Source organism: Danio rerio, chromosome 10, assembly GCF_052040795.2.
Source record: "Danio rerio strain M-AB ecotype USA chromosome 10, GRCz13ab, whole genome shotgun sequence".
Classification (NCBI taxonomy): Eukaryota; Metazoa; Chordata; class Actinopteri; order Cypriniformes; family Danionidae; genus Danio; species Danio rerio.
Genome location: NC_141030.1, coordinates 5298920 through 5316076, shown reverse-complemented (window position 1 = coordinate 5316076; position 17157 = coordinate 5298920). Strand labels below are relative to the sequence as shown.

At 38.3% G+C, this 17157-nt stretch overlaps 1 protein-coding gene across 8 annotated transcripts; it reads left to right on the top strand.

Annotated features, from left to right (window-relative positions):
* Positions 1-156: 156 nt before the first annotated feature.
* On the top strand, positions 157-16555 carry hnrnpd (heterogeneous nuclear ribonucleoprotein D). 8 transcript variants are annotated; one of them, XR_015500461.1, is made up of 9 exons: positions 157-508; positions 6763-6931; positions 7024-7185; positions 7268-7399; positions 10043-10139; positions 12629-12772; positions 14965-15069; positions 15391-15473; positions 16153-16555. XR_015500461.1 is itself a non-coding variant. In XM_087269569.1 (8 exons), the coding sequence occupies exons 1-7, from the start codon at positions 348-350 to the stop codon at positions 15030-15032; spliced, it is 933 nt and encodes a 310-aa protein (XP_087125695.1). In that variant the 5' UTR covers positions 157-347; the 3' UTR covers positions 15033-15069; positions 16153-16555.
* Positions 16556-17157: the final 602 nt, after the last annotated feature.

Here is a 17157-nt window from a genome sequence, read left to right as displayed (position 1 = left end):
TGACTAAGTTTTTTTAAAATATGTAATGTACATATAATAATTCAATATTATGCATTTAAAAGGTTTGAGATAAACAAACTAGATTTCCAGCCCTACAGCCAATGAGCGTGAAGCGACGTTGACGTATTTTGTAACCTTAGTGACGCCATCCCGTTCAACTTCCGGTTCTCCGCCATTTTGTGAATGGACGCCGTTGCCATCGACATTCTGAAATCAGACTAATACAAACGCGAATTTGAGCCGCATTAACACGATTTATAGGCATTTCGCTTCGGTTACGACCTAAGACGTTTTCGTCTGTAGAAACGACTGTAGCCGCGCGTGTTTTCGCCAATAGTTGATCAAATATGTCGGAGGAGCAGTTTCTGGGCGAAGACCCGACGATGAAGATGGAGGAAAATGATGATGGAGAAGGTTTCGGCGAAGAGCAGATGTCGGGGGATAATGGAGGACAGGGAGAAGCCGAGGGCTCCAAGATTGATGCCAGTAAAAATGAGGAGGACGAAGGGTGAGTTTCGGCTCCTGATGCACCATGGGAACAGACTGTAACCGAAGAATAAAATAACCTTGAGTTCATACATCGCTTCCCAATAGTAGTCGATTAGATGAGTAATTATCAACAAGGAATCGTTTTATATTAATTTAAAGTATTATAATCATTGCATTAATATTTGTGGTCATTATGCAATATTAATATCGTTATCAAAAGTGGCCGGTTGTGTAAATAACATGAATATGTGTGTCGGAGTATCGATTGATCGCTTTGCATACGTTTGTAGTAATTAATGTGGACTATCAATTGAAATGCTTTCAAAGCATTTGGTGATTTTAATGTAAATGAAGGTTTATTAAAATGTTTTCTATCTTTTGTTTAAAATATAACTTACTAGTCATATCCTAGTACAGGGTATCTGCTGTGTCTAAAATTGTCTTGAATCTCAAAAGCTAAATTTTAGGCTTTAAGAAGTCTAAATATACTGAAACATCGTGTTGTAGGTCTTAAATCTTTTTAACAGGTCTTAATTTTCCCTTGTTCATGTGTAGCGACCAAATCTAGCCATTAACAGCCATACATTCCCAATCTCTATAAAAGTCGTTTTAAAAATAACATTTATACCATAAAGTTATTATTACTTACAGTAACATTTGTTTAAAAGTTACTGCCAAGGATACTGACCTGACCTATATATTTTCATCAATAAATTATTATTATTGTATTATTAAATTTAAATACAGTGGACAAAAGGTAAAAATATTCAAATGAAAAAAAATCCTTAGCATTTAGCCTTGTATATTTCTAAAATTTCATTCATAATCTTCTTAAAAAATCTTAAATTTAACTTGTTGAAAGCGGCAGAAACCCTGTAATATTGTGTCATTTACATGCATTAACAATGATCAGTTAAATTTTTATTTAGTAAATTGATGAAAGAATAATAAATACTTTAACAGATGTATTGCCCGTCTCACTGTAAAGTGTTCCCTAATATTCGTTTGATAGTTCACCCTAAAATGAAAGACACTCAAATGGTTTCAAACCTTTTTCAGTTGAACACAGAAAAAGATATTTTGAAAAATGTTGCCAAGCTGTAGCCATTGACTTCCATAGCAGGAAACATATACTGTGGAAGTCAATGATTTCCAAAAATGTTCAGAATATCCTTTTTGTGTTTTTACAGAAAAAAAAAACTCATTGAGGTTTGTTCAAGTGGAGGATGAGTGAATGATGACAGAATGTTCTGTTTTGGGTGAACTGTCGCTTTAATGGACAGCTGCAAGTTGACTCATTTTCCAAATACATTTGCCTTTCAAATGCAGCTTTGTCAAATGTCAATTTGACAAAAGCATATTTTGAGAAACTCGGATTTAGAACTGAATGGTGTTTTTTTGTCTAGTATGCATAAATGAATTACTTTATGACAAAACAAGACTGAAATATAATCATCTATGGTCGGTTGCAGAAACTACTTAGACTAGTCATACAAGGTAGTCATTGTTTATATAATTATTATTTCCTATAAAGACTGGTCATAACTACAGGTATACACGTGTAATAGTCAATATGGAAAGTTAATAAACATCAATTATTTTGCTGCTAATCTGCAATGCTAATTTATTTTTAAAATGAAAATTAAATCTAATATTTATGGTTGTTTTAATTTTTGTAAGAAAATAATGAAATGCTTCTGTTAATCAACAGATTCTCTTGACTAGCCTGGAAAGATACTCCATCACAGTTACATTTTCAAATGCACATCATAGACCATTTTATGGGACGTAAACAAAAACAATAGTCCCAATGTATTTCCTGTTTTACATTTTTTATTTCTGTAGCTTTCGAGAATCCAAAAAGAGCCACATATTGATAAATGATGTTATGACAGCTATTTTATCAAGTTACGATTGAATTGCCTCTTGTTACAGTTATGAAATAGTTTGATAACATGCAGGAAATGTTCATGGGCCAATGACATGACCACATTGAAATGGTCTATAAGCGACTCAGACTCAAATGCAGCATTCGCGAAGACGGCATTCAGAAGAGCAGGATTTATTTACAGTGAACCGAGGTGCACTGAGTCTAAAAACACTGTTATCATGAGCTGCTTATGTTAAAAGTCACAGTGCTGCACATCACATTACATATAATTACAACCCAGTATTTGCTGTCTGACAAACATGCTAATCCATATCATGTTCTCAGGCATTTTTAGAATAAATGAAATGAAGTAACCTATTTACTCTACTTTGGTGTGTTAAGTTTATCCCTCCCGAGTTGAAATCTGATTAAAATCAGATAGAAATCACTCTAAAGAGATAAGTTTACCTCAAAATTAAAACGTTCTCACTATTTTCTCAAGCCTCAAGAGATTCCAAATCCAAACCTTTGAGTTTTTATCTTCTGTTGAACACAAAAGATGTTTTGAAGAATGTTGGAAACCTGTAACCATTGACTTCCATAGTAGGGGAAAAAACAAATACTATGGAAGTAAGGGGTTTTCAGCTTTATTCAAAATATCATTTGTTCTGTTCAAGTGGAAGGTAAGTAAGGAATTTGCACTATTTCCTTTTTTGAATTGTTTTTTCTTTTCCTTTAAGGAAAAGTTTTTTTTTTTTGAAGAACAAAAACAATCTAAGCCCACAATAGCATTCATTTATTGTTTCTGGAAAGTTCTCCGTCCACACCATATTGCTTTACTAAACAACGTACATCATGTGACCATACAATGTATGTTCAAGTATAAACAGGAAGTATGTGCTTCACTCAGCATGTGGTTACTAGGCAACTAGGGCTGTGCGATTAATCAAAATCGAATCACAATCGTGATTTGAATCGTTTCGATTAGCTAATCGCAAGAGGCTGCTATATGAAATATAAATTTAACTTCCCCCACCCAGAGCAAATGCATGACTGCCTTCTGTGTGTGACAGTCTTACTAGCCAATTGAGTGAGCTTACTTTTATTCTGCCCAATCAGAATTGCGCAACCGAACTATGCAGAACGCCCACAATAAAAACAAACAGGAAAGCGCGAACGAGTGGGATGATAGCATCTGCCGCTTCAGAAGCATTAATAGACTAATTAATGTTAAAGAAAATAAGCATGTCAGTAATATGGGAATATATTGGTTTCAAAGTCACAGACACCAAACAAAACTTGGTAATTTGCAAGAGCTGTTGCAGAATTGTGGCCACAGCATGAGAAAATGCAACAACCAGCACCTAAAAAAGTACCACAGGTGACGATATGAGGAGCATTTTGCTAAAAATGTAACTAAAAGTACTGCCAGTGACACTCAATCTAGTAGCTAGCAACAGCAAAGTACAATTTCAGAGTTGTTTGCTAATATAATTTAATACTGTTCCTTTTTTTAATTAACACTCACTGCATTTAGCAATAAGAAGCTACGATACAGATTGAGCTGAAGCTTGACTGCAAAATAAATTGCAAATCAAATCGAAATTGCAATATCTGTCAAAAAAAATCACCATTAGATAATTTCCCCAAATCGCACAGTCCTATAGTCAACAACAGAGTCTGCACTCCAGTCCATATTTTTATGCCCTTCACTCGCTAACTTACCTTCACCTCTTTTCCTCGGATGTGCATCATTGATTACGTTACACAAGTGTCGACCCCTGGTGGAACATCTGAATGGGTTTCAATAAATGCTCTTGAGCACTTGAGAATTACACTGTTGTGACGTCACAATCACATCGCATTCTGGAACACAGAGGTTCATAGTAGGCATATGAAGGGGACTCGCTCCCTCACTCAAAATCGAGGGATTCAAGGGGATCAGTTGGAAGTGTTGCACACCAGACGCGCACATTCGAATGAAATTAAAATGAAACTATTCAGATGTCGCTCTGTGGTGCGGCAGAAATATGAACATTGTTCTGAGTCATAGCTGGGCACCGCGGACAGCCACTGACTTGCGGCGCGGGTGTGCGTACCCTAATAGAAATCTATGTTTAGAATTTGAAAATAAGTGACGCATAGCCGAGCGACATAACCAATGTGCGACCCCCTTGAGGGTATGTTCATGTAAGCTTCCCTCGTTCACTTGATGAAGTGGAACACACTTTAAACTGTCATTGGAGATTCCCCCGAGGGAACAAGTGAAGGAAAGTTAGCGAGTGAGTGTCTAAAATTGGACTAGAACACAGTCAGATTTTAACTGCATAATGGCTGCGAAAATGATCATCTGTCTTCTGGTAGCATTATGGTCATGTGATAGGGGGTTGACGAATAACGGAAGGATATGCGATGACTCAAAAGACCCAATCAGGGAGCGAATGTCAACAGCCATGCCTTCATTTTCTAATGTCTCCAATTTGCTCCGTCTACAATAGAGCAGGGCGCTTTAATCGAGGCAGTTTTCATGCGCATTTTGTCAGTAAAGCAAGTTCTAGTAAACCTCCAGCATATGCATTTAAAAAGAGCAGCGTTTACTACATAGAGTTGTAGTAGACGAATAAGCTATGGAAAAAAACGGTTTAAATATGAATTTAAGCGGTCAATAATGACATAGAGATAATGGTTCTGAGGTAATTAGAGCTGTTTGTGTCGCTTCTCAATGAGCTACGGCTGTAGTAAAAGCCTCACCTGAAATTCCGACTTAAGTTTTTATCAACGAATCAGTGTAAGAAGTTAAATCTTCTGTTTAATCAATAACTGCTATTTTCCTCAGGAGATTTGCTACAATACTACAGTATTATGATTACCTTTCGAAAATATGTTCTTTGTATATTAGGGTTGGGTCAATAGACTATGCCATCGTCTATTGTCGATGGCCAATAGATGTCAAAATGCTAAGCTGACACAAACCCGTTCGCAAAAAACACTTGGGCCCCGTTTACTCTAATACGTCTTAGTGGGCATTTTAGAAGCGAAAATGATCCACGTCCACACTGGTGTTTCATCTAGCATTTCTGAACAGCCCTCCTTCCACACTATACGAGTACCACTTGCTAAAAACACACATCATGTGACCACACACACATTTACTGTCGTGTGCTCGTCTGAGCTCCAGCTCAGCGGATGCTTTAAGCAGTGCACGTTGGACAGTTTATTAAGGATGTCCCACTGAATCGCGTCTCACTATTGTTGTTAAACGTGACATTTAATTAAGCTGGTCTCTATCTAACATTTCTTCGGTCTTTTAAATTCATCAGGGAACGTGTGACAGCGTCAGTACACTGCTTTTGTTTTTCGTTTTCACGCTTGTACGTGTCACACCTCAGATACTTTACACTAAAGATATTTTACCAATCAAGTTTGTCGACGCCGTTATAATAACACAGATCACTGCCTATTTATGTCAGAGTCCTGCGGAAAAAGTGATTGACAGGTGGTAATTTGTGCATAACTTATCTTTATTTATTTATGATTTGGTTATGGCTAAAACGGACCATGCCTGTCAGGTAGTTGAAACGGTAGGCGACAAATAATCAATTTGGTATGAATTATTTAATTATTCATGAATAATTAATTCACCAACGCCTATGACGATGATGTCATCGTCTATTGCGATGTTTCACATTAGACATTGATGCCAAATTGGTCGTCATCGCCCAACTCTGTTGTATATGTCATAACAGTATAACAGAACATTTTTGTGATTTTAAAACGGCAGGGCTTTTCCAAACCATGGCAAACTTTGAACCTGAATATCATCCCATTCCCTAACCATACTGCCTTGAGAAGATGTGCATGACAATTGGAACTTTGCTGGACAGAGTTTGCAATTACAATTCAATTAATTGCCTAGCCCTAGTCCACACCATACCTGCCAACACTCCCGGGAGTCTCCTGTATTTCAGACCCATCTCCCGTTTGTTCCGTCTCCCGGAAAACTCCAGAAATTTCACCCCACCTGCTCCTCAGCTTTTTGGTACTGTCCCCAGATTGTCGACCTTGGTAGTACTGACCAGGGACCCCAGTCTTCAGTTTGCTACCCCCTCCTCCAGCCCCCACCTCCCGTCATCCCCGGTCTCCTATATTTTCAGAGACGAATGTTGGCAGGTATGGTCCACACTGAAGCAGAGCACCAGTGTTCCAATCGAAAACAGTCTCTGCAGCGTTTCAAATGTCTTCGTTTTTATGGGTCGAAAACTTTGAGGTAGTGTGGATTTCCGTCCTCGTGTAACCTCAACAAAAGTTGTTAAATTAAACCGGGCCTGATTGATGACAAAATTGTCAATTTTGGGTAAAAACTATCCCTTTAATGTTTAATGTTATGTCTTTTTTGTTTTTAGGAAAATGTTCGTTGGAGGATTGAGTTGGGACACAACAAAGAAAGACCTGAAAGATTACTTCACCAAATTTGGAGAGGTGGTCGACTGCACCTTGAAACTGGATCCTTTGACAGGCAGGTCCAGAGGATTCGGCTTTGTTCTGTTTAAAGAAGCTGAAAGTGTGGAAAAGGTATCATTTTGGATAGATGCTTACCAGAATCAACAGTATTTTTGTTATGGTCTTGACTGAATAATTGAAATCCTGACTCGAAATAATCCTAGGTGATCACTCAAAAGGAGCACAAACTGAACGGAAAAGTGATTGATCCTAAAAAAGCAAAGGCCATGAAGACTAAAGAGCCTGTGAAGAAGATATTCGTGGGAGGACTTTCTCCAGATACCCCAGAGGAGAAGATTAGAGAGTACTTTGATGCCTATGGAGAGGTATGGAGTTAATAGGATGTTTACATAAAACTAGAGAAAATCCTACAGCAGTTTGCATTCAATCTTTTTTTTTACCCTCCAGGTGGAATCCATTGAGCTGCCAATGGAGAATAAAACTAACAAAAGACGTGGATTTTGTTTTATAACATTTAAAGAGGAGGAGCCGGTAAAGAAAATCATGGAGAAGAAGTACCACAACATTGGGTTAAGCAAGGTACGGTTTAATAGCACTTTTGGATCTGAGCGTGTCTGTAATAACAGTTGTTGGTTTGTTATCTTACAGCAAACGCAGTTTCTCATCATTAAAATGAAATCTACTTTTAGATATATTTACACACATTAAAATAGACTTTCAAAATCTGATTTAAACAACGTTAAGAAGTCTTTTTTTTAAACAAATATATTAAAATCTACAGAAGAACTCAGTTCCAAAAGGGCCGCAGCTCTGCACAGTTTAGTTCCAACCCTAATTAAACACACCTAATCAAACTAATTGAGTCCTTCAGGCTTGTTTGAAACCTACAGGTAAGTGTGTTGGAGCAGGGTTGGAACTAAACTGTGCAGGGCTTCGGCCCTCCAGGAATTGAGTTTGACACCCCTGCGTTAAAGGAATAGTTAATGAAAATCGTTGTTTACTCATCCTGCACTTGTTGTAAGCCTGTTTAAGTTTCTGTCCTCTATTAAATACAAGCTATATATTCTGAAGAGAGCTGAAAACCTGTAACCAAAAGGTTTTCAGCTTTCTTCAGAATATTTACTTTAGTGTTTAGCAGAAAAAACAAACACAAGCTGGTTTGGAACCTCTTGAGAGTCATTTCTTCATTTTTGGGTGAACCAGTCCTTTAAATATTTGTTTCCATAAGATTAATTGTTATTTGTTCCTTTGTTTTAGTTCAATGATGACTTCATTTGAACATTGTAAATGGCGTTTCTTACACAAAAATTTGGTTGAAACCACATAGTTTTCCACTACTTCGTTTGACCTTAAACCTTGTGTTTGTTTAGTCTGAAACGGAGACTTTACTATTGATACCACTGTGACTGAGAGTTTGCTAAAGCAAAGGAGTATTTGAATCTCTGATCAGGCCTATGAAGTAGTAAGCATGGCATCATGCTTAGTGCATTATGGGTGTTGCAGTTTTCTTAACCATGTGGCACATTTTTAAAAATCTGTTAGCACAGATTTCAAATTAATTTGTGCGTTTTTACTGCATTTGGCAGCCAAGTTTTAATTAAAGCCTATTTGTCAGAAGAAATTAATCCATTTAAGTGGCAGACAACAATTGTTTTGGGTTTATTCCTGACTGCTTTTGTGTATTATAAGACCATTTTGAAATGTATATAGTATTGATAATGCAGTGGGGGAATATGGAAATGAATATGCTTGATTTCATTAAACTATTCTGTTTTATTAGCCCCTATTATACATTATAAAGGCTCATGTTTTGGTTTTGGTGGTCTACAACAACAGTTTGATATGCATGCAAGGACAAAAAACACTTTCATTGTCTTATAATGTGCATTTATTTTTACCTAATTATTCCAGCGACCCCCATACGATCTGTTCAGTGATTCATTTGTTCCCAAACCCCTCCCCTCCCCTGCGCTGATTGGGCCAATGACAGTCTGTTGCAATTGGTCGACAGCCTTCAGCGCTAGACAGAGTGAATTGCTTATCAACAATATTGAAGTAGTCAGTGCATGGTGTATGTCTGAGCATACTTTCCAACATGCCTGTTTTTCCGGGGAGTCTTTCGTATTTCAGACCCATCTCCCACCACCCTCCCGTTTTGTTATTAATCCTGGAAAACTCCTGTAATTACAGCTGATGGTGGCCATAGCAATGACAAACGTCAGTATAATGCTAGCTCACAAACGCATTTAAAGCCGTAAACAAAGCAGCATGCGTCGCGTTTTCAATGCAGCATTAGACGCGATAGGAGAACATAAAGAGTTAACCAAATACACTACAAGCGATTTCATGTAACAAAACACAATTAAATACATCATTTGCTAGCTAGAGAAAACAAGGAGGCAACTATTTTAATTGCACGTACTTACACTTGTGAAATGGAGGAAGAAACTGGTCCATGAACTGTGCACTGTAAAGTTCCTGTCGAGCTCTGACAAAGTCTCATACATCAATAGACTTTTCTGATCCTTCCTTTAACAAACGGTTGACAAATCCCCCGTTGTAAGCATGTTGATTCCAGAAGCATTTGTCAGAAAAATGACGGAAACACAGCACAATGCTGGGGCTATAATGCTGAGGTATTTTTGCAAAAATAAATCTCAACCACTGACTATTCAGTTTCATTTTTGGGTAGAGAAAATACCACTAACGTTCCTCTCACACTTCCAATAATGTCCAGCTGAGCACAATGTTTACACGACTTGATTCCACCTGGATCTTCTACAGTGTTTATCAATTTTTCCGGGCGCGCAACAATTGGCTTAAGTTTCGTCTCAACGTCACACCGAAACGGCTAAAGACTCGTTATTAAGACGCTTTATGTGAAGCAATTTTGAGTCGACTCTTTCATAGATGAATCAATAGTTTTAAACACTGTGCACTTTCAGATTTAAGCCTAAGCTGCATATTTCACGTCACTTGAGATGTGTTACACACTACATGGAAGATCATTTTCAAAAACCCAGAATAGGGCTCTTTAACAAATCTGTTTTTACATCTTTAAATAATTGTGGAAAAGCTGAAAGTGCTAAATGATCCACATATCTATATCTATATGCTATTAAGGCATCTTTAAACACAATCATTTATTATTATTTTAGAATCTGTGTTGAAATGCTCATTGTGAATATATATGGTGTAATGTGTGTGTGCTTGTGTATGCAGTGTGAGGTGAAGGTGGCGATGTCGAAGGAGCAGTACCAGCAGCAGCAGCAGTGGGGTGGAAGAGGAGGATACACTTCCAGAGGGAGAGGCAGAGGAGGTGCGCATCACACTTTTTGTTCTCTATACTATTGCGTTTTCTCTGAGCAGTTAGCCGTCAGGTCGTGAAAAGATTAGTTGCCTTACGCCCCATTCACATGGAGCGTCAGCGTCAACGCTTCCTATTCACTTTTAATGGGTGATGTCAGACGTTTCCGAACTGCATTGTGAATCCGTGCTCACTGCAGAATTTGGACCTTCGCGTCAGCCAATCAGATTGCTTTATGGAAATACACCAGTCTAAACAGTAGCCGATTGCAGACTAATTTTATTGGCTGACGCTGCTATAACGATCACGTCAGCCCCAACTTCAGAGACACCCTCTGTCAAGCGTTGACGCTGAAGCCTCGTAATCGGACCTTAAACCTCATTCACAGTAGCAGCAAATTTGTAGCTGTTGGTCACCCTGGCTGGTGGCTAAAGTCGCTAATGTGCCTCCTTGATGTGCTTCGGTAATGTTCATGATGGTATTAACTAACTGCGTTCAAAGTAGCCGGAAGTCATTCATTTTCAATGGGAGCTGTGTCTTTGCTGGTGTGTGCGTCGAGGAGAGCTGAAATCAAGTTGACTCTATTGACCATATCCTTCACATGCGAGCGGGCGCAGTCGTTGGAATCTTTTTGGCTTAAGACTTCCGGTCTCATTTATTTCCGTTGATTCTGCTTGATGTTGCAAACTAACATTTTCACATTAAATTATTCTACTTTTTATGTATAGTCATGAAAACACAATCGGAAACAATCAAAACACTTGCTGGTATCACTGTGTGAAAGGGAAAATTGCAGGAACCAATTTACAGGTGTTTTTTAAAAAGGGCCTGTTCACACATACAGACCTTTCCGTAAAATTGCCGGTAATTATCCGGGAAGGTCTGTATGTGTGAAAGGGATTAATCAGATACTGGGTGTTGTATGCTGTGGAAAAACCCATAAAAGTGAACCTAGCTGTAGCATGCAATGGAAAACCCCCATAAATTCTGTCTCCTGGTCTGATGCCGCTCTGTATATTAATTTCTTTTTATAATTAGCTAAATAAAAAGCTTTTGTGTGGCCAAGAGTAAATTCGAACATCAACCAATCATTAACAGCGATACCGTTAAATATCCGGAAAATTACCACAACAACTTTACTGGTACATTCAAAAAAGAACTTTTCACACAGGCAAGGATGTTACGGAATTTGTCCGGAAAAGATAGTTCACATATCCATTCCAAAATACCGTTAAATTCTGACATTATTCACTAGAAAAAAGGCTGCGATTGTATTTGTAAACATAATGGGATCATTAACCAATCTAATGGCTATCAGTTGGGAGAAAACGCATTAAGTAGCAAGTGCTAACAGCCCTTAGTACAGAAGTTGCTGAAGTAGCATTCGAAAATAACTAGACAGTGACAATTTCAACTGTTACATAATTTCGAAAGAGATTAATTCGCAAATGCATTTAGTAAAATTTTTGCTGTCCAACATCATGGACTGTACACCACTGTCAATTTATGATCATATATAATAAGGGTAAATCGAAATCGATCTAAATTTATGCTCAGTTTCGATTATCGAATCAAAAAATGGAATCGTCGATGCTGCCACGCCCCCATGTCATGTCAGCTTGGCTTGCCAAGCGGGGAAAAAAAACACGCTCGTTAAAGTGCTTGTTGAACTGCAGACGTAGGAGACCCGTCGACAGAGCTTAAACCCTCTCCTCTTTCAATGAAGTCGCCGGTGTGGAAGTATTTTGGATTTTGTCGACAAAAAAAAAAACACAGTTTGCAAGCTCTGCTATGTACGTATTAGGGTTGGGCCGATAGACGATGGGCGCATCGCGATCCACCGCCCCGCCCCCGTTGCAAATCCGCTGGCATTTTAGAACAACAACGATCCACATCCACACTGACGTGTAGCATTTCTGAGCAGCCCTCCTTCCTCACTACCACTGAAAATGCACATCACGTGACCACACAGACACAGACGCACACAGACACAGACGCACACACAGTCATGCGCTCAAGACAGCGGGTCCCGGCAGTCAGCGGGTCAGTAGACTGCTTCAATCTTTTACTTTCACACTTGTACTTAGTCATTTTAGCGAACACCTCAGATACTGTTGGCTGGTTCCTGTTGGTCGTGCATCTTTTTTACCGACGCCATTATAACGACACAGATCACTGCCTATTCACGAGTCCCGCAGAAAAAGTGATTGACAGGTGGTAATTGTGTGTGTAACTTGCCTTTATTCATTTACTGTATGATTTGTTTATGAGTAAAACAAAGACCATGCAGGTCAGGTAGTTTAAACGGTAGGCTACAAAGAATTAATTTGTTATTAATTAATTATTTATAATCGAAAATCGAATCGAAAAACAGCTCATCTACGACATCGCTGTGTTTGTAAACTTCATTTTTATTAGTGTATATGTATATTTTTGCATTGTCCTTTGCAGTCACACTTGAGCTATTATTAATAGTGATGTACGTTTGGTGTCTGTTACAGGTCCCAATCAAAATTGGAACCAGGGATACGGAAATTACTGGAATCAAGGATATGGAAATTACGGGAACTATGGCTACAACAATCAAGGCTACGGTGGATACGGGGGCTATGATTACTCGGGTTACAACAACTACTACGGATATGGTGACTACAGCAGTATGTAATACTGTTTGTGAACGCACAGATGAAAAAACTAAGGATATATTGTTTCATGGATTGTCGGTACTCGACCCGGACTATGACAATTGTGCACTAAATTATCTGAGAGCAGAATGCACATGCTTGTATCATACATGCCTTACGCTTCCGAGAGAAAACTCTAGAACCTTGCTGCAGTTGCTTTTTGTCTTACAGGGAAGGCTTGCTTGCACAAAGCTATATTGTACATATGTATTATAATAACTATGGTGCTAAATATAGAAAGGGATGTCTTAGCTTCAAAACACATTTGTCAAAGTGCCTTTGAATCCATCGGACATGTAAATCTGTAGGCCATGCAAAAAACAACCGCTGGACAGTGGTCGTTTTTAGAAAATAATAAACAGTTTTCAAACATTCACCCATTTACTCCACAAATCCTTGTCTCTTACCATATTTTCAGAATACAGTATTTGGAATACGATTCAAGCCCAAGTATACTTCGTTCGGTATTTTGGAGACCCTATTGTTTTCAATGCGATTGTACATTTTTAATGTGAGCATGTCCACAGTTTATACTTCTGCGTTGAGTAAAGGCTGAATTATATTTGTTCGTGGAGTGATCGCCGTAACACGCGGCGCATGCCTTGCGTGTAACCGTGCATTTATATGTCTACGTTCTGTTTGTTTTACTCTTACACTTCCTAAATGCTTGCTGGCAGTGGAGTTTCTATGATCTTCAAGTTTCTTCATGGGCGTTTTGTTAACATCGAAAATACCTGTTATGCTATCTTACTGTAAAAGTAGCTTAAACTCGCTTATTCAGAGGCAGGAACCGATGGACGTGCAACAACTTTAATCATAAAGAAAACAAACAAAAGCTCTTCCACGGGACTCAATACTCGTAAATCTGCAGTCACACTAGAGTTTGAGCATACGTACGTCTTACGGTACTGCGAAAAGGGTTGGGATTAAACAAGATTATTAGACGTAAAAGAAAAATAAATTGAGCATTTGCTTTATATTTAAAATTTCTGTCTTAGAGGTCTTGTTTTGATCTTCTATTGGTCTCACGTAGTCACATGATACGATTTCGCAAGTCACCAAGCTTGAACTTTGAAACGTATAGAAATGCGAAAAGAAGCTTCACATACGCATGAATGGAAGTCTATTGGGCGAACACCTTCAAACACTCCTGAACAATACAAAGCCATGATTGCGATACACGTCTTCGTGACGTGTAGTTATATTTTTAGAGAGGGGCACATCAGGGTTGGCGTCAGTCACGTCAAGGAGTTTAGATCTGTATGCACTCAGAGGTATAAATCAGGCTTCATCGGCATACCCTACGTGCTATCAGCATTTATACTTCTGACATCTGTCAGTGTGTCTCTAACAATAACACTTGCAAAACACTAACTAGGATTTCTGTGTTCCACAGTGTCAAGGTTGTTTGGTTTTACGTCAGAAATGTGTAATTGTAGAAGTATCTCAACTCGCATTCATTCAATGAAGAAAAAGGCGGGAACAGGCAAGTGTTCAACAACTGTAGTCGTAAACAATTGTTGTGTGTTTAAAATAAACAAAAAAAAAACTAAAATATCCATCCATTAAACACTCGATACGCCTCGATACGGCCTAGTCCACATTCATCACAAAGTTGACCAATTACAGATCTTGCGCTCCACATTGTCACAATGTGTTACACTTTTTGAAAGTTGTGAAAAGCTACACCGAACCTGCCACGTGCACTTGACGCAGAAGTATAAATTGGCCTAAAAGATGTCTTTCAAAGGCAAGCTCGCGAGAACGACAAATGACAGATTTTTTTTGTTTGTTTTTGTCGTCTTCAGAAGTTGTTTGTCTTTCGAAAAAATAGCCTGGTTCAACGTTGACACTTGAGAAAAGCAAAACAATACGAAACGCATGCGAGCTGTTGCGTGTACATTGTATGTATATAAGAACAATTCGAAACTTATGTCGCACAATGCATCCTCGCATACAAATAAAAACCGGAAGTATACTTTGGGCTTAAACGTTTACATATTTCACGCAAGTATTACGAATTTGGCTCCAAAATTGCAACCGCAATTTCATTCGGAGGCTGTGTTCTGTTTTCCACCTTCTGGAGCAAACGTCCACCGACCCGTTTAACCACAGACATCTGCGTTGTTTGTGTTTTGTTCTCCTAACTGTAGATCAGCAGAGCGGCTACGGCAAATCCCAGAGACGAGGCGGCCATCAAAACAGCTACAAGCCGTATTAACGTTAAAACTCCCGCCACCAAGCGAAAAAGCGCTCAGGTAAGTGTCGCGTCGCTCAACACCCGACGCCTCTTTAGAAAATGCCCATTTGATCGAATAACCGTAATGTATACATAACTTATTTTTTTGTTTTTCTCGAAAGTTTCACAGCACCCTGAAGTGCTTTACAGTAGTGGTAACATAGAGACTTTTGGCAGTAATGTAACAGCTGGCTTTTGGGCTGTTTGGTTTTTAACTGTAAATTTAACAGGTACAGCTAAATGGCTACCAGATTTACAAGATTTGGATTTGCAAGAAAACAAGAACAGGGCAAGAATGTTGTCTCCTAACTCTGACATATACCTTGTTTGTACCTGCCAGCGGGGACTTCCTTGCAGGCCAAGAGCTGACATCCCGATTGTCTCAGGGTACGAGAGGCGTACGCTCTCGAATGCTCCCGTTTGGTATGGTCTTCCAACATCCTGTATATGACTTATAAAAACAACAGCAACTACAGCAAAACCTAAAAAGGACACTTCAAGCTTTTATCTTCGATTTGTTTGCTCTTTTTAAATCTCTTCGGGATCGGTCTAATGTAATTTTAATCATAATGTAATGCCATTTTTTACAGGCACCATCAAGTAATGGTAATATATGACGGAATAAAGCTTAACTGTTGACTTTTTGAAGGGTACGGCTTTCTCTGGACTTTCCAGTTGTTAATATGCACTTCTAATCTTAACTGTAATGCTTGCTTTTCTTTATTTGTAGCTCGCGTAGCTGTAATATCCTGTAATCCTAAAAGCCGTACTTGGACGCCGCTGTGCTGGAGAAGTGCTTTATTTATTTATTTGAATAATATTTTGTATTTATTGTGTGATTTTTCTACTGACAGCGGTGGAAAAAATTTCATCTAACATACATTCTCTTTTTTTAACCTTGCTCGTATTGTTTATGCTTGTAATGTTTTCCTTTTGTGTTTTAATCGAAGGTTTTGCATTTTAAATGTTACGATATTGTATTTACTATTTATTGCAAAGTCACATTCTTGTCTCTTTATTATTAATCAATTGGGATTCCTTTACATTTGATGCCTCGGCGTCTTCGTGAAGCGTAATTCACATCTTCTTGTTTGTTTTTCAGACGGAACGGAGAATTGAAAATCAAACCAGAGAGGAGAAAACGAAAGGGCGAGATGTCGACAGTACTACACTTTGGTCGCCAATTAAATCATCAGTTGTGTTCAGATATTAATATATATAAGAAAAGCACACACTAAACTTACTTTAAGTGTTTTTTCGCATTGTGAAGTGTCTTGAATTTCGTTTTTTTTTTTTGCGTTTACGTTTGTTGGTAATATGTATGTTTATAATCATACTTCCTGCTGTGTTGAGTACAATGAACCACAAAAAAACGAATTATTCGTATGCAGATCTATTAGTTTATTGCGTAGGCCGTCTAATATTCATTTCTCATTGCAGTATTTCGCTACAGTCATGTAAACCATTGAAAACAAATGCAACTAAATAAAGTCTATGAACCTTAAGCCTGGTGTTTCTTGACAAATGATTCACCTCGATGTATAACGACATAAAAAAACGTCAAAAATGCAAATCGATTTGATGTCAGTTGACTACGTTGATATCAAATTCGCATGTAACATTGGTGTCAGCCACAAATTGACTTTTTTGGACTGTCCTGTAATCAATTTGTGAGCTATTTTCTGGTTGACGCCAATGATAGATGTCTAATTGATGTCATTTTTACGTTAGGGAAGTTTACGTTACATTATAGCAATACAAAATTAGTGTAAAGCTGCGTTCATACTGAACTTTTCTCCACATAGACTTCCATTCATACACACGTGAATGCGTCAGACCAGAAACGCAAGCTCGTTTATCAAGTTTCGCAGATCGTTGCGTTGGAAAGTTCAAGCTTAGTGCAGTCTGACCTGCGAAAGCGCATCACATGACTGCATGAGACCAATCATAGATCAAAACATGACCTATCTGGACAGGAATTTAAAATATGGACCAATCACTCGCTTTTTAAATGTCTAATCATCTTGTTTAATCCCGCCCCTTTTTGCAGCGCCGTACAACAGAATTTCACAAGCTCAAACTTTAGTATGACTGCAGCTTAAGCCTG